Here is a 24,972-nt window from a genome sequence, read left to right on the forward strand (position 1 = left end):
AATAGAAGGACTAAGCCCTGCATATTCATTTGAGGGAGCAGATATGGGGTGGCTGTTGGCAAACAAGAGCAAACTGAACACTTATTACTGTATCTTCACCCACAACACATTCATATACAACTATGGAGTAAGGGGGTGATTTTGTATTAAATGTCCTTTTGAATTTGTGTCTGTATTTTCTACATTGTATCTGTGGGTAAACAGTGTGACTTTGTCCAGTATGGGCAGAACACTTCATTTGTTTGACTGTTACGGGGAGTCATTTGTGTTAATAAATAAAGGAATTATACCAATCAGTGAAGAGCTGTCACGTTTCCAAAGGTCGATGGTAATTCTGGCTCAAACATTTGAATTTATTGACCAACAATAGACCTTTTAAAATGTACACCACAGTGATTTGTATAATAAGACTGCACACATTTAACATTCATTCATAACATAAACAAAGAACACATAGTGCCAATCAACACAGTTGATCATCACATTCAGCATATACAGTATAAAAAGGCTTCAAAGCTAATTAAAAGCAGTCCACAGATTTCAACAGAGGTATGTTTGATTGCGAGTCGGACACCATGAAGTGGAACTGGGAGAAACCGGGGAGCTTGTTGCAGGCCGCACCTTAAGAAGTGAAAGAAAATTACTCAAGGTTCCTACACAAGTCTTGAAAATTTGATAAACAGTTTGATAGTAATTGTACTAAAATTACGGGAAAAAACGGTTTGTTCATTCTATAACATTCATTCCACATGTTATGTAGCTGTAGATCCACAGTCATTTCGCATGTTGCAATATGTTATTTTGAAGAATAACCATCAGCTATGATTATATCCTAGTTGATAGTCATTGCCCAGTGCCTTTCGGCATCCATCATATTAAGCTTGGAACAAACTTAACACGCCAACATTTTGGGAAATTAGCTTATCGTCTTCTCCAGAGAGAGACAAGAAGATAGATACCAGTTTTCGTCTCTGTGCCTAGCTTAGCACACTGAATGGAAGCGGACATGACCGGTTAGCCTTCAGGAGAGGTGTTAGTTGGACAATGCCTAGGCTAGCCGGTAATTCATTCATTCATATATTATCTTCTTGTCTCTCTCTGGAGAAGACTGTAAGCTAATTTCCCCAAATGTTGGCGTGTTCCTTTAAAATCCAGTCAAGAATTAAACGTCTGCAAAAAGTGTGATTTTAAAATGGCAAATGTGCAGGAGCCCTAAGAAGGCCATCAACTTATTTTTCATTACTCCGCAAGGAGGACATGACGGTACTCTGGCTGTGTCCCTCAGCATCTCCAGCAGTAGCTGAGAAGTATCTCCACATGCGTGAATCCTCACCATAATGCCCCGTCACGTTAGCACAGATGACTGCTCCGAAGAACCCAGGGTAATGCCTCTTGATTCTGGCGATGGCCGTCTTGCAGGCCGCTGAGGGATCTGCCCCTGACCTCATCAGCTCCACGGCCAAGTAGCTGTTGGCAGCATTACACACAGTACATGAGGCTAACTAAGGAGCGGCCATCCAGGAGACCAAACAAGATTAACAACCATGTTGTTATAATTGTGGCATGTGTGACCAGTAGGGCATTATGACAATCAATAGCCTTTCTTAATTAGTTACACACACTCAATTGTTTTTCACAAGACACAAATCAAATCAATGGAATTAAGAGTTTAGACTGAGGGTGATATTTTCACTACTACTGCCTTTATTCTAATCATAATTAATATATTTTCTGAGACTCTTGATACATGTGTCGGCTAAACATACGTTTTATATGATCAAATACATTTGTTACTCGTAGAATTCCATCATCACAGACATAAGCCAAACAAGAGGCGTTTGTAACCAATTGCCAGACGACCAGAGGGCGCTGTGTACTGTGTGGTTGAAAGGCCAGCGTTCTAAAGTATAGGAATACGTGGCAATGTTTGCAGGGCTATAACTATTATATATTATAGCTATGGATACAATACTATTGCCCATTTGACATCGAGTATCTATCGTTCAATATGTGAAAAAGAAATAATTTCTTCATCCATACATTCCCATTTTATACCGTGGTGAATATAAGTATGGTTTTAGGGTAATTCATGGGAGGCTGGTAATAGCCCCCAACGTGTATTATACTAAATGCATTGGCGTTCCGTCCCTACACACGCTACAATTAAAAAACCAAATGCATATGATAGGCATTATGTTCCATCATGAATGCATGAAAGTAGGGCTGGGCGATAAAACGATAACGATAACTATCGCGATAAATTATTTCCTCGAAATAAACATGAAACGTGGTCGCAAAGTTTCGATATATCGATTTTCCAAGCTTGGCTCCGTTCAGCCTCGGCTCAGCTCACTCACTAACAACAACCAACCTTACGTGATGACGTGCTACGCACAACAGCTAACAACCAATCAGTGAAGGAGATGGCCGAGATCGACAGAGACCCGGAAGGAGACCCAGAGCGGTAGGACTCACTCAACAACAAGGCTTGCTAGGCTAATTAGCTTGCACGGCGTTGTTTTATATATTTACGTGCCGAGTATGTGTGTGTGGTGAATTCTGAGGCCACGTTTATAGTAGTGGGGGTATACAGTGGTAGTCGTTTCAATATATTGTGGCGGAAGAGAGTATTTTAGTGTGATATTTAGCACATTGTCATGGAATACACCACGTAGAAGCAACAGGCTGGCTAGGTTAACTAGCTTGCACGGCACTGTTTTATATATTTACGTGCCGAGTATGTGTGTGTTTTGAATTCTGAGGCCACGTTTATAATAGTGTGGGAGTGGACGTCGTTTCAATATATTGTGGCGGAAGAGAGTATTTTAGTGTCATATTTATTGTCATGAGATACTTCGCTTGTCGGCTAACTGCTAACGTGCGAGGACTGATGACGACATCAACTCGACTTGAGACATTCGCAGCAGCATATTAGAAGTTAATTAAACTTGACAGACATTATATCGACGATAATTATCGATATCGAATTATATGAAAATAATTTTATAATTTTATCGCGATAACGTTTTTGGTCATATCGCCCAGCCCTACATGAAAGGGTGGGGGGGGCGGGGGTAATTTTTTTAAGCATTGATCGTCACCAACCGAATACGTTATGGACTAGCGTTACACATAAGCTCGGATCGCAATGAAGGCATGCTTTGATCAACGCAAGATTGATATCATATAGCCCCTACCTTGACTAGGATGTGTCCCAAAAAGAATATTCCAATTATCTGATCGCGAGTCCCAGTATTGGTGGCGATTGTGTCGCCAACATAATCCGCCATACATCATCCATCTGGAGCATTTGACGCTCCTCAAGCCGATCGGGACAACCGCTCCCCTTGCCCGACATGGAAAAGTCCGCCCGGACCAATATAATCGACGCACAGCCCAAGACACAGTTTCAAAGGGTGTGCAATACCGGCTGCATCCTACCAGGCGGCGGTATTGGACTTTTGCGATCTCAGACTCATTCCCTATGATAACACCAGGCTCCCTGGATGGATAATGAATGGAAATATCGAATAAAAGAAATAACAATGAAAACCCGACTTTTCTCGGGTTTGGCTTCGAATGAGTTAAGTGAAAAAGAAACTGGTGCCAATTAGCTGTGTTTATGGCATTACGCCACGCTGGTAGGAAATGCGTGTCACGCCACGAGAGCACCGTGAAGGGACGACGAGTCGTCGTTAGCCTGACATGTCAGAACCATGCAGTGTGTAGTGGGTCTGATGTATCGGGCCAGGTTGTCGTCGTGTGTGTGTGTGTGTGTGTGTGTGTCTGGATACCTGGGAAGAAAACGCATCATAACGTCCCCGTCTCCCGTAGCGGCAGCTCCTCCCGCTGCGCTGTCAGCGTACGCTCCCGCTCCGGCGATGGGCGAGTCCCCCACACGACTAGAGGAACCAAAAATAATGAGGGTCTACATGCATACAAAACTAACCGATGCAAAGGAGGGGGGTCAGTTTGTACAACTGTGTTTTTATGTTTCTTATATATCCAGCAAGTTCCCAACCGAGCTCTGCAAGTGCTGTCAGCACTCAACGGTAACTAAATTAATCCAGAAAGCATGGCCTAAAACGATGTTTTCCCTCTCTTGAAATGTTCCTTCCGACAACATGCACATACTGTACCCTGGCACTTTGTGATTTGCTCCGTTGGTCGACGTCCCGGCTGCTACGCGACCATCTTCGCCAATGGCAATCATCCCTAATGCATTGTCAAGTTACAAAGCAATCCGGAAAATAAAAAAAATAGTACATTGGTTATTATTTGATAAAAAGCTTTTAAGTGGCAAAAACGTTTTCATTATTGCCATTTCATGGTTCAAGGACTCATAATTGAATTTGATTTGGGTGACCGAGCGCTACGACGGATAAAGGTGGTTGCTTAGGAGTGCTCTGATGTCCTGTGTCTGTGTGGGATTTTTACATCTGGTTCATGCTATGCGGCGAGGCCCTCTTCAACTAGGTCTACCTCCGCTGAAATACAGCTAATACAATATTGAAGGAAGGGTGGACAACTCATGGTCTTACGGTGCTTTTCACCTGCCTTGTTTAGTCCAGTTGAACCGAACCCGTTTACCGGTTAGTTTTGGGTTGGTGTAAAAGATTGAACTCACTGCTGGTAAGTTAGCATTCATATAGTGCTTTTATCCAAAGTGCTTTACAATTTGTTCCTCACATTTGACCCATTCACTCACACATTCACACATGACGACATGCAATTAAGTGTCTTGCTGCCCGGGAGGAGCGGGAATCGAACCGGGAACCTACGGATTACCAGACGACTGCTCTACCTCCCGAGCCACTGTCTTCACCCAAATAATGCAGTGAAACTAAACGAATACCAAGCATAATTCAGGTGAGAGTAGCCCACAGAGGGTGGCGCATAATTAATCACAAGACGTGAATTGGATAATGTATAGTATTTTATTTGTGCAAGCAAAGGTGGATATCACATTATTTTTGTTCATTAGGATTCCATACCTGCCAACACTCGACACAAGTTTTTTATTTAGTTGTATAGTGACGTAAATTAAATCTGGCTTTGTATGGGGGATATGTGCTGCCGGATAAAACTACCATGCACTCCTCCTACTATACTAATATGTCTTATGTCTATGCACTCAATACTGCAGCACCCAAGTTTCAGCACTGTTTGATGAACATTGTTACTCAGCTGAAAGAGTTGTACCCTTCCTGCTGACTTGTCGTACAGAACTTGTAAGTCGCTTTGGATAAAAGTGTCAGCTAAATGTAAATGTAGATTAGATTGCGAGTCTAGTTTCCTTCATACTCTATTCCTGCACAACTTGGCAACCCTGAGGAAATGTACAACTCCTCAGTGACAGTCAGCCTCCAATGACTGAGTACAAAACTACCAACATGAAACTAATATTCCTGCAAATTTGAAGCCGCAAAACATCTGCCTTACTCACAGCCTAATGTTTGCAGTTATGGGATTACAAATTACCGTATGTCCAATCACCTGTGTGATTGGCATTTTGAACCACAACCGAACCAATAAAAACTGCAACAAAAGTTAACAATTTCACTTTTGATTCGCACCATTTCAAGCTAACTTAGGTGTGAAAGCACCCCTCGAAAGAGCAGACATACCTATGGTGTCGTGAGAGTGGATGTCGTAGTTTCGTGCGCTTCTCTGTTTATGCGTCGCTCTGGGCTTGTATGGTCCACAATATTTTGACGAATCTGGAAACACATCCTGTTGACAGCGGTGAGAAAATGTCAATATGTTCCTTTACAACCTCATTATCCGGTTACCTATAATTGAGGTGATAGCCGTGCAGGAAACGTAGGAGCCTACTCCAGACAGGGTCAGCCCTATGTTCCCCACAGCCCTATCTTTGTCTAATTGTCTAATGTCATGGTGAATGTCACATCCTGGCTTAAGAACAGCTGTTTACAATTGAATGTCTCTAAGACTGTCTGTATGTTCTTCTCCAAGGGCCACAGAGAAGTTGCAGAGCAGGATATCTTCATCTCCGGTCAGAAATTACAGGTAGTATCAGAATATAAGTATTTAGGATTACACATAGACCCAAACCTTAGCTTCAAAAATCACATAAAAAAAGTCTGCAATAAGGTAAAGTTCAGCCTATCAAACTTCAGGTACACAAGAAACTTCCTTTCACCCGAGGCAGCAAAGCTATATTTTCATTCAATGGTTCTTTCCCACATCACATACTGTTTGATAACCTGGTCCAATTCACATTCCACCATTCTGAAACCACTTCAATCACTATACAAACTAGCAATAAAAATTCTAGACAAGAAACCATTCAGGTACCATCATTGTCACATTCTAAAAAAATATAATTACTCAGTTGGGAAAACCTGACCCTATATCAAAACGTCTGTCTAGTTTTTAAAATAAAGTGTGGATTGGCTCCTCCTCCTTTGTCCGGTTTCATCAGTCTCAAGTCTGCCTCAAACAGGAACACTAGAGGTGCGGCAAGGGGGGACTGTACAATCCCTTTAAAAAAAAAGTGTATTTGGCCAGGCCGTCTTCTCATACAGAGCATCCCACCAATGGAACTCAATTCCTCAAACAATTAGAGTGTCCACATCATACCATTAATTCAAGTGCAGGGTTAGGGAATGGCTCATTGAAAACCAGAACTGTCAACACTGAGGTGTCTGTGTGTGTGTGGATATGGTGCGTCTGTCAATGTCTGGGTCTCTTAATATGTCATGATGTGCTCTGTCCTTCTGTCCATGACTGTATTATGACCTGTATCCCTACTATGTCTATGTGCTTTTGTTGTGTTTTTATTCTAATGTTATTTATCTTGATTTTATTCTGTTTTTATTGCTAACCCTTTTTTTACACAGGATTTTAGCCTGTACCTTCTGGCAGGGGGACTGCCAATGGAAATTAGCCTTTTGGCTAACATTGGGTGCATTTACATCTGTAAAATGTTTTATTAATGTACACTGTCCCCCTTGAATAAATAAAGTAAACCTAAACCTAATCTTCCCACATTTCTAAGACTTTTTTTTCTCTCAAAATGAGGCCCTATGTTCCCACATGTCTAAGATTCTTCTCAAAATGAGGCCCTATGTTCCCACATTTCTAAGATTCTTCTCAAAATTAGGCCCTATGTTCCCACATTTCAAGATTTATCTCAAAAGTAGGCCCTATGGTCCCACATCCCTATGTTCCCAGACTAACCCTCTACTACCAGAGGACAATTGGATAATAGGTTGGGTGTAATTGGCTACCAAATTAAGAGAAAGGGGGATCAAATCTGATAAAATTTTATGAAAAAAGGCAATGTGGGAACATAGGCACGCTCCCCTCCAGACAATTTCTCTACGTTCATGCCATTTGACCAAAAGTAAGCTACCGTCATCCAGTAGTTTGGCACGAGTAGATCGAAGTGTTCTATGCACTAAATTCTGTATATAAAATTATAAAGACTCTCATTTAGATTAAACTTGGACTACCAAAATACCTTGTTCAAAAAGATATGACGTCAAAATCACGTTTTCAGGGCTATTAACACTTTGAGTGCCAACGACAAGAATTCTCATTATTTCATGCCAACCGTTCAGTGCCAATGACGAGAAATCTCTTTATTAATCGTTATTTTTTTTATTATCGATTTCCATAAATTCTTCATCAATCTAGCCTCATGTTACCACTGGGACTCTCTCTGAGCTTGAACAGGGAAAATACCGCCCCATATCGTCTCCCGGATGATAATGCACCCATTGGATTGGACTGAATGAAAACGCATGGGGAAAAAAAAATCCGGAATCCACATTTTACTTGTCAGGCATGTAATCCGAGCCGATTGCAGTCTTTGTGGTCCCTCAGAACAGCGTGGAATATGTGTTTCGAGCACCCAGCGTTGGATCAATAAACGCGATCGATATTTGGAATGGCGATCAGGAATTGGAATAATCTTTTTGGAGAACATCTGATCTGTGGTAAGGAATCTATTTTACCAGTCTTGGGGTAATCAGAGCTTTTTTCACAGATATATCAACGTGGGCCCTATATGTGTGTGTGTGCTGATCAGGAAATAAGATAATCGATTTTTCAGCCCGCTTCTCTAGCGTGCATAAGTACACATATACTATCGATAATCCAGCGTTTATTTGAAAACGATTCATAAATAGGCCGAAAAATGACAACGTTTTTTGTGTATTCCACTAAAGCAGGGGTCGCCAATTAGATTTGCCCACGGGCCGAATTTTCCCCAAGCCATTGTGTGGCGGGCCAATGATAAGTGAACATTTTTTAACTGTAAAAAAAAACGACATATACATGTTTGCACTGTCTTTTTTCTATTATAAAGTGCCTCTCAGACAGTGCATTACACATGAACAGATCAGTAATTTGATTTTAATGCAGGTGCTCGCATTATAAATCGAGATCAGTAGGGTGCATTTGATTTTAAGCACCACAGCGGGTGTATTATACATCGAATGTATTATTATTATTATTATTAAAACACAACACTCACCGGCATAATGCAGGCAGCCCTGCCCTGGACTTGATATTGTTTCTGCTTCGGTCCTCCAAAATCCATGTTAATAACATGTTAAATGTCCACTCGCGTTGAATGCCCACCCAACTTGAACAGTTGCTTGCTCGTGTTGCCATGTCAACAAGCGAGAGTCACCGGTTGCTTATTGCAAGAGTTACCTGTTGCGATAAACCCGTATTTTAAGAATGACACCTGTTTATTAAAATAAGCTTTATAGGTCGTAAGCTCCTCTTCTGGCTCATCATATTTCCCCGTTGCATTGCAAAGAAGTTATTCAAAGACGTTTGTTTTGTTTTTGCAAACGTTCGCTCGCCTCGCCGGCATGCCAAACGCGGAAGTGAAAGTGAAATTCCATTGGTTCTCCCAGTCCATGTGACCATTTCTAGCATTTCAATTGGCTATAGTGACAGCCATAGATATGATGAATAGATAGATACAGCTTCAAAAGACACTCTGGCGTCACAACGAGTGAATATTTCCTGCGCGTAAAAATTGTAACTGTAAAAAAAAACGACATATACATGTTTGCACTGTCTTTTTTCTATTATAAAGTGCCTCTCAGACAGTGCATTACACATGAACAGATCAGTAATTTGATTTTAATGCAGGTGCTCGCATTATAAATCGAGATCAGTAGGGTGCATTTGATTTTAAGCACCACAGCGGGTGTATTATACATCGAATGTATTATTATTATTATTATTATTAAAACACAACACTCACCGGCATAATGCAGGCAGCCCTGCCCTGGACTTGATATTGTTTCTGCTTCGGTCCTCCAAAATCCATGTTAATAACATGTTAAATGTCCACTCGCGTTGAATGCCCACCCAACTTGAACAGTTGCTTGCTCGTGTTGCCATGTCAACAAGCGAGAGTCACCGGTTGCTTATTGCAAGAGTTACCTGTTGCGATAAACCCGTATTTTAAGAATGACACCTGTTTATTAAAATAAGCTTTATAGGTCGTAAGCTCCTCTTCTGGCTCATCATATTTCCCCGTTGCATTGCAAAGAAGTTATTCAAAGACGTTTGTTTTGTTTTTGCAAACGTTCGCTCGCCTCGCCGGCATGCCAAACGCGGAAGTGAAAGTGAAATTCCATTGGTTCTCCCAGTCCATGTGACCATTTCTAGCATTTCAATTGGCTATAGTGACAGCCATAGATATGATGAATAGATAGATACAGCTTCAAAAGACACTCTGGCGTCACAACGAGTGAATATTTCCTGCGCGTAAAATAAACATCATATTCTCAAAATAACCTGACGGGCCAGAAATTATTGCTGGCGGGCCCATTTCGGCCCGCGGGCCGCCTATTGCCGATCCCTGCACTAAAGGGTGATTCCTGCAGAATCTTTTTCTTTCTGGAAATTTCCAAAAATGAGCGTTTTTCAAAATGGTATCAAACGGAAATGTACCGATGAAAAAACAATCCGTTTCGACAATGTTGACTGCAAGCAAGTCATTGATAAGCGACGGGCGTATTAGACACATAGCCATAATTTAAGATATAGTTTATGCGTTCGCAAATGTGCTCGCCCTCATTGAATAGAGCACTGGCACTCAAGCGCTAAATCGTGCGCCCCCTGCTGGCACTCAAAGTGTTAAGCCCGACGACGTGATCAGTGAAGGATAGGTCAGTTCAACTGTAGCTCAGGTCCATAATGTATATAACAGAGTACCTCAAAGACCACTTCCAGAGGAGCTGTGACACTCATGGTCACCACACTAGAGCTAGCATTGTGACCTGTGCTGCCCTGGTGTAACACCAACATGGTCACCACACTAGAGCTAGCATTGTGACCTGTGCTGCCCTGGTGTAACACCAACATGGTCACCACACTAGAGCTAGTATTGTGACCTGCCCTGGTGTAACACCAACATGGTCACCACACTAGAGCTAGCATTGTGACCTGCCCTGGTGTAACACCAACATGGTCACCACACTAGAGCTATAGCATTGTGACCTGCCCTGGTGTAACACCAACATGGTCACCACACCAGAGCTAGCATTGTGACCTGCCCTGGTGTAACACCAACATGGTCACCACACTAGAGCTAGCATTGTGACCTGCCCTGGTGTAACACCAACATGGTCACCACACTAGAGCTAGCATTGTGACCTGCCCTGGTGTAACACCAACATGGTCACCACACTAGTGTAACACCAACATGGTCACCACACTAGAGCTAGCATTGTGACCTGTGCTGCCCTGGTGTCACACCAACAACATGGGGGAAAGTTCTAATACGTTTAGTGGAGCTGTGAACTGGAACAAGTTACCTTTGCACTGAGCACTTGACACGCAACCCAAAATTGTTCTATAGACCCTTACCTTCAAATTAGTAGTGAAAACTAAACATTAGCATCAATTTAAAATGAAAACAACAAATTACCCATACACGCATTTGGGGGGGGGGGGGCTGTTTGTTTGTCACCCCAAGGCTATTTAAAATGAGGAATATGATGACAATGATGTCTTCTGAGGACTATTCAGACAGCACTTTCTAGGCCGTGTCTGCATCTTATTTCTACAGGGCTTTGATTATGCCATCCATAACAGCACGCCGGGATCAACAAGTCTGCCGCGAGGCTGCTGGTGCATTATTCATGATGCAGGGTGTTTTATTCAAACCTATGCAAAAGGTGAAGGTAAAACCTTTGAAAAGTTTGCCCAAGAATAATTGTAGAGTATGACTGAGGTCCCACCCCTGCAGTGACCTCTGCAACCATTTGAGATTTCCCCCAAAAGGCCTCGCAGACGAGGAGTAACAACTTCCACCTCCCAATATTAAAGGTCCAATCCGTGCTTGTTTTTGATCATATCAATGTTTGGTATATTCACGTACACTCTTGAAGGGTTTGATCTATAGATGGAAACATTTGGAATTGTCTTAACCCATTATAACTCTGAACGTAAATTTGTTTTGCACCAATGTTTATAAATATTACCGGTGTAAACATTGTACAGCCATACAATATAGTGAATACAATTCGTCTACTGTTAGTCTTTGTATCGAGAGCTCAGTCACAGAGAGCTCAGTCAATTAGTAATATGTCTCCATTCCTCTTTTCTTTATTTTTGGTGGAGCCACCCATTTAACATATAGCAGTATGTCTCCAACCCGATTACAGTGTTAAAATATTATAAATATATATAATTGGCGTATCACTGATATATCCGTATCGGTGTGTATGTTAAAAGATATCCAGTGAATTATGTTAAAGCTAGTGCAAAGAGCTAGAGATCTTGAAGAATCCGTAGATACCATACATGTCGAGCTAGCAAAATTTAGATGGGGAAAATGGTCCCTTGGCCTTTCACCTCCAGATGTCTGAATAAAAATGGGCTCATTGGAACCACACTTTACAGACATACCCAGTCCCATGCAGATTTAGGCCCAAGCCATGTATTTTAGTAATACAAAAAATATATATATTTAAGTAAATATGTATTGTATACATTAAATATACAGTATAAGTATATATAATAAATATATATTAATGACATCTTTGTCACAATCAATATACAGTATTGATACAGTATCTGAATCTTTTTACTCCCAAATATCGGTATTGGCCCTAAAGATCATCAGTTTCTACTTCATATTAAACTCTGCCCACCAAAGTGCTTTTACTGACCAACTAAATATATATTATATATATTTTATTATTATAAACATTTTTACAATGGAAACTTGAAAGAGTTCCAGTTGTGCCTTTTCCTTGCTCAGGGATTCTGAATGGGCTCTAAAAACCTCTAAAAAGGTGCAGGGTATAACTATTAGTTTGAATACACGTTGTCTCCCATCATTGTTGCTGGAGAGTGCAGTGTCTATTGAAATGATGTATGAAAAATAGCAGCCCTATTCCATCATAGCAATACATGCCTTCTAAACAGCCGAGCTAGATTGAATGTGTGCCAGTGTAATAAGCTCCATCCCTCTGAGAGACAGTATGGCCCAGACACAAGATCGTAAAGCACACAGCAAGGCCGTGATTGGAGGAGAGGAGCAGAGGAGCTTCATTCATTGATTCATCTAAATTTCTCGTAACTTTTTAGAGGCAATTCAGTGTACTGTTTAACATCTTACATCTTCAAAAAAAAACAAGCAAAATTGGTTGGGAAGACATGGAAGTAAATTTGGTCTCAACATTACTAGAATAAATAAATAAAATAATTAAGTCATTGTGAATAGTAGGCCCACGCTTGTGTTTATCACAGCAGGTGAATTCGCCTCGCCCCTTCATTTGACACCATCTGGACCACAAGTGCCTCCGTCTGCTCGCCTCCTTCCAGCGCATTTGAATTGGAGAGACTTGAGGGTCATTCTGGATGAAATCACATGGCGTCCGAGGCTCCCGGAGGGCAGCTGACCTGCACAACTCCCAGGCTGAGCATGCAGTGAGAGAAATGGGATTGTTTGCTAGCTGACGCCAGTCAAAAATGATTTGACTGAGATCAATAAGCGGTGATTGGCAATTTGTTCTGTATAGTACCCTACACATATATATATATCCTTCCTTGTCCTTGTTGATGACCAATTGTAACATGATTTTATGCAATGTTGACATTACATAGTTGCTTTACCAAGTAATGAAATCCATTTACTGTGTATTGTAAGATACAGGAGGTGCATTTATAACTGGTTGTTTACTTATGGCATTTCATTTACATTAGCATAAGTTGCATAAAAAATGACCTTCGCTTGTGTAATTAAGTTCAGTGTGATGACTGAATAAACTACTACTACAGTACTACTACTACTACTACTACTACTAGTTTCCTGAAAAGTGCTGTATAGAATAGATAAATAGTTTTCATTATGATCAAACTAGGTTAATTATACAGATTAATAGAACGTACATAGTTTGGACTGTCTTGCTGTATACTACACCAAGTTTGTTACGATAGTTAATTATCATTAATAACAATTATTTCCACTCCACACTAGAATATTCCTAAATACACCGCATCAATCAGTAAGGAGAAAAGGAGGGAGATATTTCTTGACTCAAGAAAGTCTGTTTTATTGAGCTAAGATTATTCCTGCCTGGGCCGTCAATAATCCAGGATATGATTCAAATTCAATTGCATGGCATTTCATGTGTCCTACATTGCCAATTCCCGCTTGTCGTTTTGACAACAAACAGTATTTTGACTAGACAATATTTATCCAGTGACCTGGCCGTGTGTTCCACTACCTTTGCCTATTTCACATGGTTTCACCCAGAACATCCCTAGAGTCCCTCTAGAATTTGCATACATTCACAACGGCATCACATTGTCTAAACCGTACAGTTACGAGTTTGAATGGGGTGACGGAGGACACTTGAGGGGGTAGCAATATGTGGCTTTTGGTAGCTGTATACGGTAAGTCAGTGGTTCCCAAGGTGAGGTTCAAGGACCCAGGGGGGACCCTGATAGAATAATATTTTATAATTTAATATACCAGAAGTTATGAGAGAACATGGAGTACAGGGGCATAGGTTTGATTTGAGCTTTGGTACTAGGGATATTTAATATGCCTGAGCAGAATTTCATTTTGCTCTTATTTGAGTGTAACTACTGTTTTTTGAGCTACAAAGAGCATCAGATGACCCTGATGACTTTCTTTAATTAACCTCCTGAACTCATGGCCTACAGTACATGTGCACTTGCTGCATGCAAATTGATAGCGGATTGGGTCCAAAGAAAAAAGATTTCAGAGATGAAATGGCCTATAGGTGTGCCTATGGAAAGTCCTATTTGTTGACTCAATATTGCATATAATAGGATAGCTTGCCGATTGCTGGTTCTTGATGTAGCTGTCAACCTACACTTTCGCAAACAGATAAAAAAGCTGTTTTGCAAGACCACGCTATTATGAATTATAATACTAAAAACTATGCCAATGGTACAGTATAATTTACTATTATATTTATTGTAATGTATAATATAACTGGCATACAGATGCTCATCTGCACCTTTGATTACACTGCCTACTTGCTCATATGCAGAGTTAATTATATTGTTTACACTGCCTATTTATTTTTACTTTCCTACTGTACTATAATTGTATTGCCTGTATTTATATATTCTACTATTACCATGTACCTGTACCTCCCCTCCCCCTTCTGCTATGATGCCTGAATTTCCCCAAGGGGATCAATAAAGGAATATCTTATAATCAAAGGTTTCACTCTTCACTGTTATCACCTGCAGTATAGAGAGTTGTGCAATTCTGGAATAAATCATATCCAACAACAAAATATTTTCTCAGATTGTATCAAATGGGGGTCTGTGGCCTACTGTGCACCTTTATGGGGGTCCTTGGCTGGGATACGTTTGGGAACCACTGTGGTGGGCTGTGGTATCCACACAAGGCATGACCTCTAACTCAAAAGCAAGTCAACGTTGTATGGATGATTCCAATTATGCCGCTTGTCAATTTATTCAAGCAATATCAATCTTTCAGAAATTGGCCCGCCTGTCGAACAAAGCGACGGAGAACACAACACACCTTTCGATAATTGGGTTGGCAGTTGCCCTTCAGCCACTGAGTGAAAATATTCATGGAATTGTTGGTCGTCAGGTCTTCCGCGGTGAAACCCATGTTTTCAGCAAACATAGACGCTGTAAAGAGACATGACAACAGTAGGTCACACAATAGTAGGTTGACCTTGACCTTGACCACAGGTTTCAGAAAACAGAGGATCACAAAGCATGGAAAGGGTTGCAATCTTCTCCTTTAAAGTAATAGATACACCTCATCGATTTTCTGATGTCTACTATATTGCTTCATATTGCCTGTATGTTGTGTGCCTGATTTTGTATGTTTACTATTGCTTGATACAGTGGCCTGTGTGTTTTTCCATAATATAGTGTCATCTGCTGAACAGTGGTCATAAAATTGTTCTAAGAGTTCTATTTTATATTCAGAAAAGAGGAAAAAAAGCATTCAAAATAAGATGTTAAAGGAACACAGCAACATTATGGGAAATGCACTTACAGTCTTCTCCGACAAGAAGATAGACACCAATTTCCTCTTGCGCGCGTTCAGTAGAAAGCTATCCGGCTGCAAGCAAGCCTAACTTAGCACAAATTAATGGAAGTGGATACAGAACACTAGACTTAGCTTAAAACTCAGAGAGAGGTGTTTTTGGCCAATAGCTAGGCTAGCTGGTCCGTATCCACTTGCATTAATTTGTGCCAAGCTAGGCTAGCCTGCAGCCGGATAGCTTTCTACTAAATGCAGAGAGAGGAAATTGGTATCCATCTTCTTGTCCGACTCTGGAGAAGACGGTATTGGTAAGCACATTTCCCATAATACTGTTCCTTTAAGCAATAGCAGTGATTGTCAATGGGGATGTTTTGGTGCGGATTGTTCCTGCAATACCTGACTCCCCCACTAGGAGTGTGTGATCAGTGTGCTCCATCACAGTTCTGGCTACGCCAATCGCGTTCTTGATTCTCCTCAGATCTGCCACAGCGCCCACCTCCATTGTGTCTCTGATCACGTAACACACACAATTCATCCTGGTTCACTGGACATGGTTCTCTCTGATCACGTAACACACACAGTTCATACTGGTTCACTGGACATGGTTCTCTCTGATCACGTAACACACACAGTTCATACTGGTTCACTGGACATGGTTCTCTCTGATCACGTAACACACACAATTCATCCTGGTTCACTGGACATGGTTCTCTCTGATCACGTAACACACACAGTTCATACTGGTTTACTGGACATGGTTCTCATCATTCTAAACAATGAGAATGATCCTGTCCTGTGGCATGTTGGAATTAGTAACTTGAGATAACATCTACGCCTAGATGATTTCCTGAAAAACCTTCTTTAAATGGATAGAAATCAATCAACATGTGGGTGGGCACATCTCATTTGTTTTGGAAAATGTGTGTTTTAAATCATAAATGAATATAAATTGCTATACAATTTCCAAAAGGTCCACAAACCCCAACCCGACATATTAAATAATATTTTTGGTTTACACTACTGCCGTTCATGCATCTGCATGAAAAGGTAATATCCAGTATTTGTAAAATTACTGTTTACCAGGGTATAGGAATTATAGGCAAAAAAATTTAAGACAAATAAAATGTCTAATTTGCCAAAGTTAGTTAGTTAGTTTAATTGTAATCAACAGTGTCACAAGTATCACATGCATGCCCATGTGTGTCTTATGACAAACAATAGGAAAGAAGATTTTGATGAAATGATTGTCTCAGAAAGGATGAGCCCCCTCCCTCCCAAAATCAGTGGCGATGTCATGCCTACACCTATCTCCATGTCTCGGGTGAGACTTACCCCTTCAGATGAGACGCTAAACCGAGGCCCTGACTGAATCTCGTCGTTAAAGAACCCAGGACGCCTATCGCAAAGAGTAGGGTTCCCTGGCGTTCCTGGCCAAATTCCCAATCCAGTCTCTGACATCAATCAATCCCTTCCCCTTAATTGGCTGATAACAATCCCTGTCTCCTGGTTCAGCCATTGTGTAGTGTGATGTGTGCCTGGTGCCAGTGTATGGCAGTCATTGAGCCTGCATAGCCCAAGGTTGGGTGCTACCAGTGGTGGTGAAGGAGGCCATTTCCACCCTACACTGTGGGGAGTGCTTTGAGTGTCTAGAAAAGCGCTATATAAATGTAATGAATTATTATTATTATTATTATTATTATTATTATTACCCGTTCATGATCATGGCATCCAGAGTGCTCTCTCCAGCCTCGTCTGGACTTCCCCCGTAGCCCACACTGCCATCACACTGGTCCGTTTCACAGCGAGCACACCCCTTCTCCACTGCATCCAACACTGTTCCACCAAGTTGCAGGGCACTCCATGCTTCAGAGGGTAAGAGAGACATACTGTAGTGTCAAACAGAGGGCTGCCTTTGACTAAAGAAGTCAATTTACTAGTTGACCGTCATGGAATTCCATCAACTCATTGAACTATTGATTTAGAATCAACACATTACGTTCCTCACATTATTGTCTTTCTGCAAATTACTGTAATAGTGCGGAAGACTCTCCTAGTCTCCTCAAATCTAGTGCTTATTAATAAAGATCAATGCATATTTGAGAATGGTACTGTGATGGCAGAGATGGTCTTGTACTTCTTTCAGGAAATAATAAACTGAAATATCTTAATTAAGACCTGAATGTTAACAGGGAAATGCCCTAGTGATCCACCATGAGTTAAATGCCACACCACACATCCATTTGTGCAGATTAACTCAAATTTAGATAACCATTAAGAAATGTCTCCTCAGGCAATAACAATTGTCCCAGGCAGCAGATGTAGAGAACTGGGTTAAAATTGAATTGGCCAGCCCATGAGTAATAGGTGCCTGTTAAAAACAGAATTAGACTCGAAAATATTGCGATCTGGAAATAAAGATGACAGTCTCAATGGGCGCCTGACAGAAAGGAATATATGAGTGTTGCAGTCACACTATTTGGCCAGTGATTTTCTTTGTGTCAAGGGATCGTAATCATCATACCACCAGCTGGTGACACTGAGCAGCTTGCATATTATTCCCAGATCCCGATATTTTAGGGAAATTGTCGAAGTCTGTTAGAGATTAGTCGCCTTCTGTTTTCAGCTGCTTATGCAAGCCACAAAAAGAGAATGCACATTTGGACATTTACAGGGGCCAGTTTCTAATTGCAGCTACCCGTAGGTGAATGAATGAATGAAAACTTTATTTAACAGATTGCAGAATGGGTACAATACAGTACGGCTCAATACACACAATTGTTAAGGGGATGCAGACCAGAGAAAGACGTTTGTCTTGTTTACATCAGGGTCCCCCATTTTCGATTCATAGTGAATAAGGTGCTCTTTGAGAGCGGGTTTGAAGGAGGGTAGGGATTCACATTCCTTCACGGTTTTGGGTAGGGCGTTCCACATTATTGTTGCATAATTGCGAAACGTGTTTAGTCCCTTGTTTGAGCCGAATCTGGGTTGAACATGATTTGTGGAACTCCCTCTGGTGTTGTGGGCGTGGAATTCACTGACCCTCCTAATAGACAGTCTCCTCCCCACCGCATGTATATATTCCCTCCCCGCCGTATGTATATTTCTCTCCCACCCACCTACCCCCCCCTAATGTACAGTCCCCTCCCCATCATATGTATATACTCTGTCAGGATCTAGGGGTAACAGTACTGTATATTGGAATACCGTTTATGTCACAAATGTATCAGTACTAAATACCTATATGTCCCTATGCCATAAATGTCATGTATGTTGTGTATGTCATAAATGTCTATATGAATTGAAAATGGGGGACCCTGATGGAAACAAGACAAACGTCTTTCTCAGGTCTGCATCCCCGTATGTATTGAGCCGTACTGTATTGTACCCATTCTGCAATGTTAAATAAAGTTTTCATTCATTCACCTTTGGGAAGTATTTCGAGTTGCTGTACTCTGTCCTCGTCTACTCTAAGCCATCCTAGGTTGTCAAAATGTGCAGGGGTAAAAAGGTGGGTTTTGTGAGTAAGGCCAAGCAAGCAGTAGTCTGACCAGTTTGTTCAAACAAAATGTTTTACTTTTAAATAGCTAATCAATAACATCACTTGTAAAGTTCCCCTGGTGGAAACGCTGTGTTTGTAATGTGATTAATTACTCCTCAGATAATATGAATATGACCACTATTAGTTCAGTCGCTTTGCACAATCGACAATTCACTATGAAAATGGGGGACCCTGATGTAAACAAGACAAACGTCTTTCTCTGGTCTGCATCCCCTTAACAATTGTGTGTATTGAGCCGTACTGTATTGTACCCATTCTGCAATCTGTTAAATAAAGTTTTCATTCATTCAAGTTATTTTACGACTCTGCAACAATAACATGTGTCAACTTGTCACTGTGCTATAATGCATTGGTGGCCCATTAATAGCCTACTGTACCTGTAGCTGTTGCGTCCTTGAATGGCCATGTATTGATAACCAGAGGTAATGACGTGTGTCCAAATGGCAAGAGTAACATGATATAAATGACAACTGTTAACATTTTGGAGTCGTGGCTATTAGTGGTGTCGCACTCATTATAAATATACCTCGTCTCAAATCGGCCCAACAAAATGTAAATACTGTAAGATATTTAAGTTAACATTCCCTAACAATAATTCGTTTAAAAGAAATGTCATGAAACTTGCGAGTTTCTTGCCATTTCCCTGTTTGTGTCACATGATTCTACTTCTTCTTGTTGATATTTTTTTACGGCAGTTGACATCCAGTCTTGGTGCATTACCGCCACCTTCCGTGTAGCACGGAGCACTTAACAAATGCCCACAAACCAACGATGTTCTCTGTTTTAAATACCACTCCCCCAGCTCCGCCTTCATGGGTTCCCTTTCCCGGGTCACGTGATTAGCAGGTGGACTCGTTTTTAAAGGAGCAGTGCAACCATCATGCCAGGAAGGGAAACGACAAAGATTTTCTAATCTGGGGCAATAAAACCCCATAAATCACAGTTTATTGTGGTTTTCCATTTGTGGACGTGAATCAATTTACTGATAGTCATTAATTAATTCGAATTTTAATGAATGCATTTGTATTATTCCAGACATCCCAAACATCAAATTTTCCCATAAAAGCAAAAAATACAAATTAAATGTGGTCCTTATTATACCTATATAGACATTTGTCCACACCGTCATGTGAACAGTGCCAAAATAAACTCTTTCAGGATGTTAGCTCCTCCTTCATGTAAATGACCTGGCTAAACACGACTGACAGAACTGTGATGGTGGAACAACACCACTGTGTTTGAGTACAGAGTGATTTATTTCTCGTCATAGCATCAGCGGGCCAGAGGCGTACAGATGGCGGCCTCCCGGAGTTACATCGGTCAGTCCTCCCTGCCCATCCCACAATGCAGTGCACGTCCAGGTTGTTGCCCCCGCCTCTGACAAATGTGCATGTGGATTCTGTGGACTTGGTATCGTGGGTCGGGTGTGAAAATAGTCACGGCATCAAGTGAGAAGACAGCATGTGTCCCGGTTCCTTTCCTCCCCTATTGCCTTAATTTATCAGAAATAGATTTTTATTACAGCATTTGACACAAGGTTCCAGCAGGAGAGCAGAAATGACACGCTGTTCCAGAACATTCCATTCTGATTGACAAGCTAAAAGCAATTGGTTTATCAGTGAGCTGGATGCAATCCTACCTGGAGGGGAGAGAGCAGATGGTAGAGGTAAACGGTACTCTACCCCCCCCCCCCCCCCTCCCTCCCAGTGAGCTGTGGTGTTCCACAAGGAAGCATACTAGGACCTTACTGTTCCTAATTTATGCAAATGACATGTCGTCAGCTTGTGACTGCAACTTGTTCCTGTTCGCAGACGATTCAGCCCTGCTGGTCTCTGACAAGAACAAGTTGCAGGTTGAAAAAACCCTCAGCTCAGAACTCGGCAGAATCTGCACCTGGCTCGCTGATAACAAACTATCATTACACCTGGGTAAAACAAAGTCCATTCTCTTCTGATCGAATAACAAGCTCAGCAAAACCAACCACTCTGTTACAGTGGGTGACAATATTGTCACAAGGAAAGATGAAATGACATACCTGAACGTGCTGTATCCAACCAACTTACTGCTTATCTCTTACAGAATGACCTCCTAGACCCCAATCAGTCTGGCTTCCGGACTGGCCACTCCACAGAAACGGCCCTCATTGCGGTCACAGAGGCACTTCACTTAGCAAAAGCAAAAGGCCTCTCCTCTGTCCTGATTCTCCTAGATATATCTGCAGCCTTCGACACAGTCAACCATCAGATCCTCCTCGCGGCCCTCGCAGGAATGGGAGTGGCTGGATCTGCGCTGACATGGCTGACATCATACCTCAACGACCGCTCCTACCAAGTGTCATGGAGAGGGACTCTGTCGGCCACCCGCCCCCTGCGGATGGGTGTCCCCCAGGGCTCGGTCCTAGGACCCCTTCTCTTCTCCCTCTACACTAAATCACTGGGTAACATTATCACGTCTCATGGCTTCTCATATCATTGTTATGCCGATGATACTCAACTCTTCCTCTCCTTCCCTCCCTCAGATATCCACGTCTCTGAGCGGATCTCGGCCTGTCTGTCCGACATCTCCGCCTGGATGACGACCAACCACCTCAAACTGAACCTAAGCAAAACAGAATTGCTCCACCTGCCAGCCAAATCCTCCCCCCTGACCGACCTCTCCATCACAGTCGAGAATGCAGCTGTGACCGCGTCCCCGACCGCCAAGAACCTTGGTGTTGTCTTCGACGACCAGTTGAACTTCTCTGCTCACATCGCAGCGACAACCAGAACCTGCAGATTCCACCTGAGCAACGTCAAAAGGATACGCCCCTTCCTGACGAAAGAAGCCACCCAACTACTCGTCCAATCAACAGTCATCTCCCGCCTCGACTACTGCAACGCACTGCTACTGTAGCTGGCCTCCCGGCCACTGCCACCAAGCCTCTTCAACTCATTCAAAACGCAGCGGCCCGCCTGATCTCAAACCTACCGAAGTCGGCCCATGTCACCCCACTTCTTAGGGACCTGCACTGGCTCCCCATTGCTGCACGTATCCGCTTCAAGGCCCTCGACCTAGCATACCGTGCAGCAAAGGGAACCGCTCCCGCCTACCTCCGGTCAATGATCTCTAACTACACACCCTCAAGACCCCTACGCTCTGCATCTTCTGGCCGCCTCAGACCTACTCCTATCTAAGCTCCCGGAGGGTCATCAAAGAGAAGACGCCTATTCTGAGTCCTTGCCCCACAATGGTGGAATGAACTACCCATCCCAGTTAGGACAGCCGAATCCCGTCCAATCTTTCGCCGTCGACTAAAGACTCACTTCTTCAACCATTATCTGAAATGATAATAAAAAATAAATATATATATATATCTAACCCTGACTAACCTTACTGTCATGCACTTGTCCTAATAAACTAACCTACACTGTAACACGCAACACTTTGATAAACATTGTTACTCAGCTGATAGAGTTGTACCCTTCTTGCTGTCTTGTCGTACAGAACTTGTAAGTCGCTTTGGATAAAAGTGTCAGCTAAATGTAAATGTAAATGTAATGTAGAAGCTGACTGTATAGACTGTACAGAAGTATAGACTGTACACTGTATATAAATATATGTATATTGAACTTTTTTTGTTTTGTTTACACTTGTTTACGTACTTGACTTTCTATGTTATACTTATATTATACTATTTTATACTATCTTGTTATTTTATCTAGCACACTCTCAGGAGCAAAACAGAAAGAAGCATTTCATGCAAAAGTATTCTGTATTTCTGTATGACAACTAATAAAGAAACTTGAACTTGAAACTTGAAACTATATATGCCTATGGCGGGGACACCTTTTGTGGTCGTAGCAGCAGTACCGTGTCTCATTACCAGTCGATGAGAATGTTATATTGTGTGTTGCATGCCATTGTGTAATTACAGGCATTTGATTGAGTGCATGTTTAGACCTGTGACTCCCTGTAACCACTACAGCATGTCAAACTTGAGTGGCTCTTAAATTAAGAATGTGAGTAAGTATCAACATAGCATCCATTCAGTGGATGGCGTTTTTCACCTTGAATCTTTACCTGTGTGGCCACTGGCCGTTATTGTTTGCAGACAGTTCTTTCTTTTTGTGGTAAATCAAATCAAATCCAATTTATTTGTAAGGCCCGACAACACACGTTAATGTCCCCATGGGCCGGACACGTCTTCTTTAAACAAATCAAGAAGAAACATTACAATAAATCAAGAACTAAACAAAAACACCATGAAATCCTAAATAAAATGTAAAATAAATAAATGAATGCAACACTCCCAGACATACCCCACACGAAGGTAAGGAACAACTCACTTAAAACCTAGCAATTGGAAAAAAGCACCAAATGCAATGTGAAGGGGAGAAACCTTAGAAGGGTCATTCAAGGGGGGATCTCCCTTCTTAGATGTCGGTGATACTGTAGTAGTGTTGCTATAAAACAGGCGAAACAGTTGGTAAGTACATATACGTGTAATGAAACACAAATAAGTACATGCAATAGCAACTGGGGTACATAAGAACATTTTGAAAGATTGAAAATAGAGCTGATGACGGATCCATTTGAGGTATGAGAGGGTGGTGTAGAGAGGATCGCATCCTCCTGGCCATCACCACAAGACATCCACCACTCCAGTCATCACCACGAGACATCCACCACTCCGGTCATCACCACGAGACATCCACTCACAGGGAGACGGGGACAGGCGTTAGACAGTTTGCGTGTTTGTGATGGGTGGACATAGCAATAGATACATGTAGTAAGCATATATGTGAATATAATAGAAGTACTTATCCCAGCAATTAACTAGAACAGGCATGGTTTAGATGTTGTAGGTTGGACAGAAGACGGTATGAAGCTGATCCATGACCTCAATGGTGCACATAACCAATGTGGGGGTAGAACAGTCACTGCAATCTTGGCCATCACCCCGAGACATCCACCACCTTGGTCAACACTACGAGACAATTAACCACTCAGAGAGATGGGGAGATGGGGCCAGGGGTTATAGAGTTCCCATGTTTGTAGTGGGCGGGGTTGGAGCAATAAATACCTGTAGTGGGCATGTATATGCATACATGGTGACAATAAAATCAAAGTATATAAGAGAATTGTGAAATTAAGTAATAGATAGAACTAAGAACTACTGCAAGCGTATGTATACAGGATGAGATACAAGACGATGGCTCAGGGCCATATGCCCCAGGGGGCAGGAGAAACCACTCAGAATAGGTCAAGGCAGAGCAGGTAAGGTTCAATGCTGCAGGCCAGAGAGAAGGCGATATGAAGCTGTTCCATGGGACCGGTGGTGCTCATGTCCAGTATGAGGTAGAAAATCACTGGAATGTCTACTCTATATCGATATAGAGGTTACAAAATTCAACAGATATTCAAACTAGACAGATTAAGCTAAGTATGTATTATATATATGTATTATATTAAATGTATTGTATACTGCCATTTAAAGCTGCCTTTTAATGAATGCCAATATGCAATGTGTGTCAACATGGTTTTCTGGAATACAGGTATTTATGGCTCTTCTATGTTTTTAACATAAATCTGAGGAAGAGCCTTGCTGCTCGAAACGTTACTCACTGCAAACTAAAATTCCTTCAATAGGAGCTACTTGGCGTGCGGATCTACTTGTTCTTATCTTAAGGTATTGAGATGGGCATGTGTTTTTTATGATATGTGCAACTTCTTACACCCACACAAGGTTTAAATTATGGTATATTAGCATATCCATATACATTATATATTAGCTCATATTAGCGTATTAACAAGTATAATATGGATGTGAGAACTCCACCATATCAGTGCCACATTCATTGTCCATAGAAGCCCCAGCTTTTACACCCAGGTGGCATCAAACCTGAGGGTTCTCTCCGGAGAG

At 41.8% G+C, this 24,972-nt stretch overlaps 1 protein-coding gene across 1 annotated transcript; it reads right to left on the reverse strand.

Moving 5' to 3' along the window:
- Positions 1-11: 11 nt before the first annotated feature.
- aga (aspartylglucosaminidase) lies at positions 12-19,717 on the reverse strand. Its single transcript, XM_084331905.1, has 9 exons — positions 19,448-19,717; positions 17,221-17,374; positions 15,908-16,020; positions 15,032-15,144; positions 5,628-5,733; positions 4,140-4,215; positions 3,795-3,902; positions 1,334-1,467; positions 12-621 (listed from the first exon to the last, which is right to left on the reverse strand). Exons 1-9 carry the CDS (start codon positions 19,548-19,550, stop codon positions 521-523), a joined length of 1,008 nt encoding a protein of 335 aa, XP_084188031.1. The 5' UTR covers positions 19,551-19,717; the 3' UTR covers positions 12-520.
- Positions 19,718-24,972: the final 5,255 nt, after the last annotated feature.

This window comes from Notolepis coatsorum (genome assembly GCF_963971535.1).
Source record: "Notolepis coatsorum genome assembly, chromosome: 16".
Lineage (NCBI taxonomy): Eukaryota > Metazoa > Chordata > Actinopteri > Aulopiformes > Paralepididae > Notolepis > Notolepis coatsorum.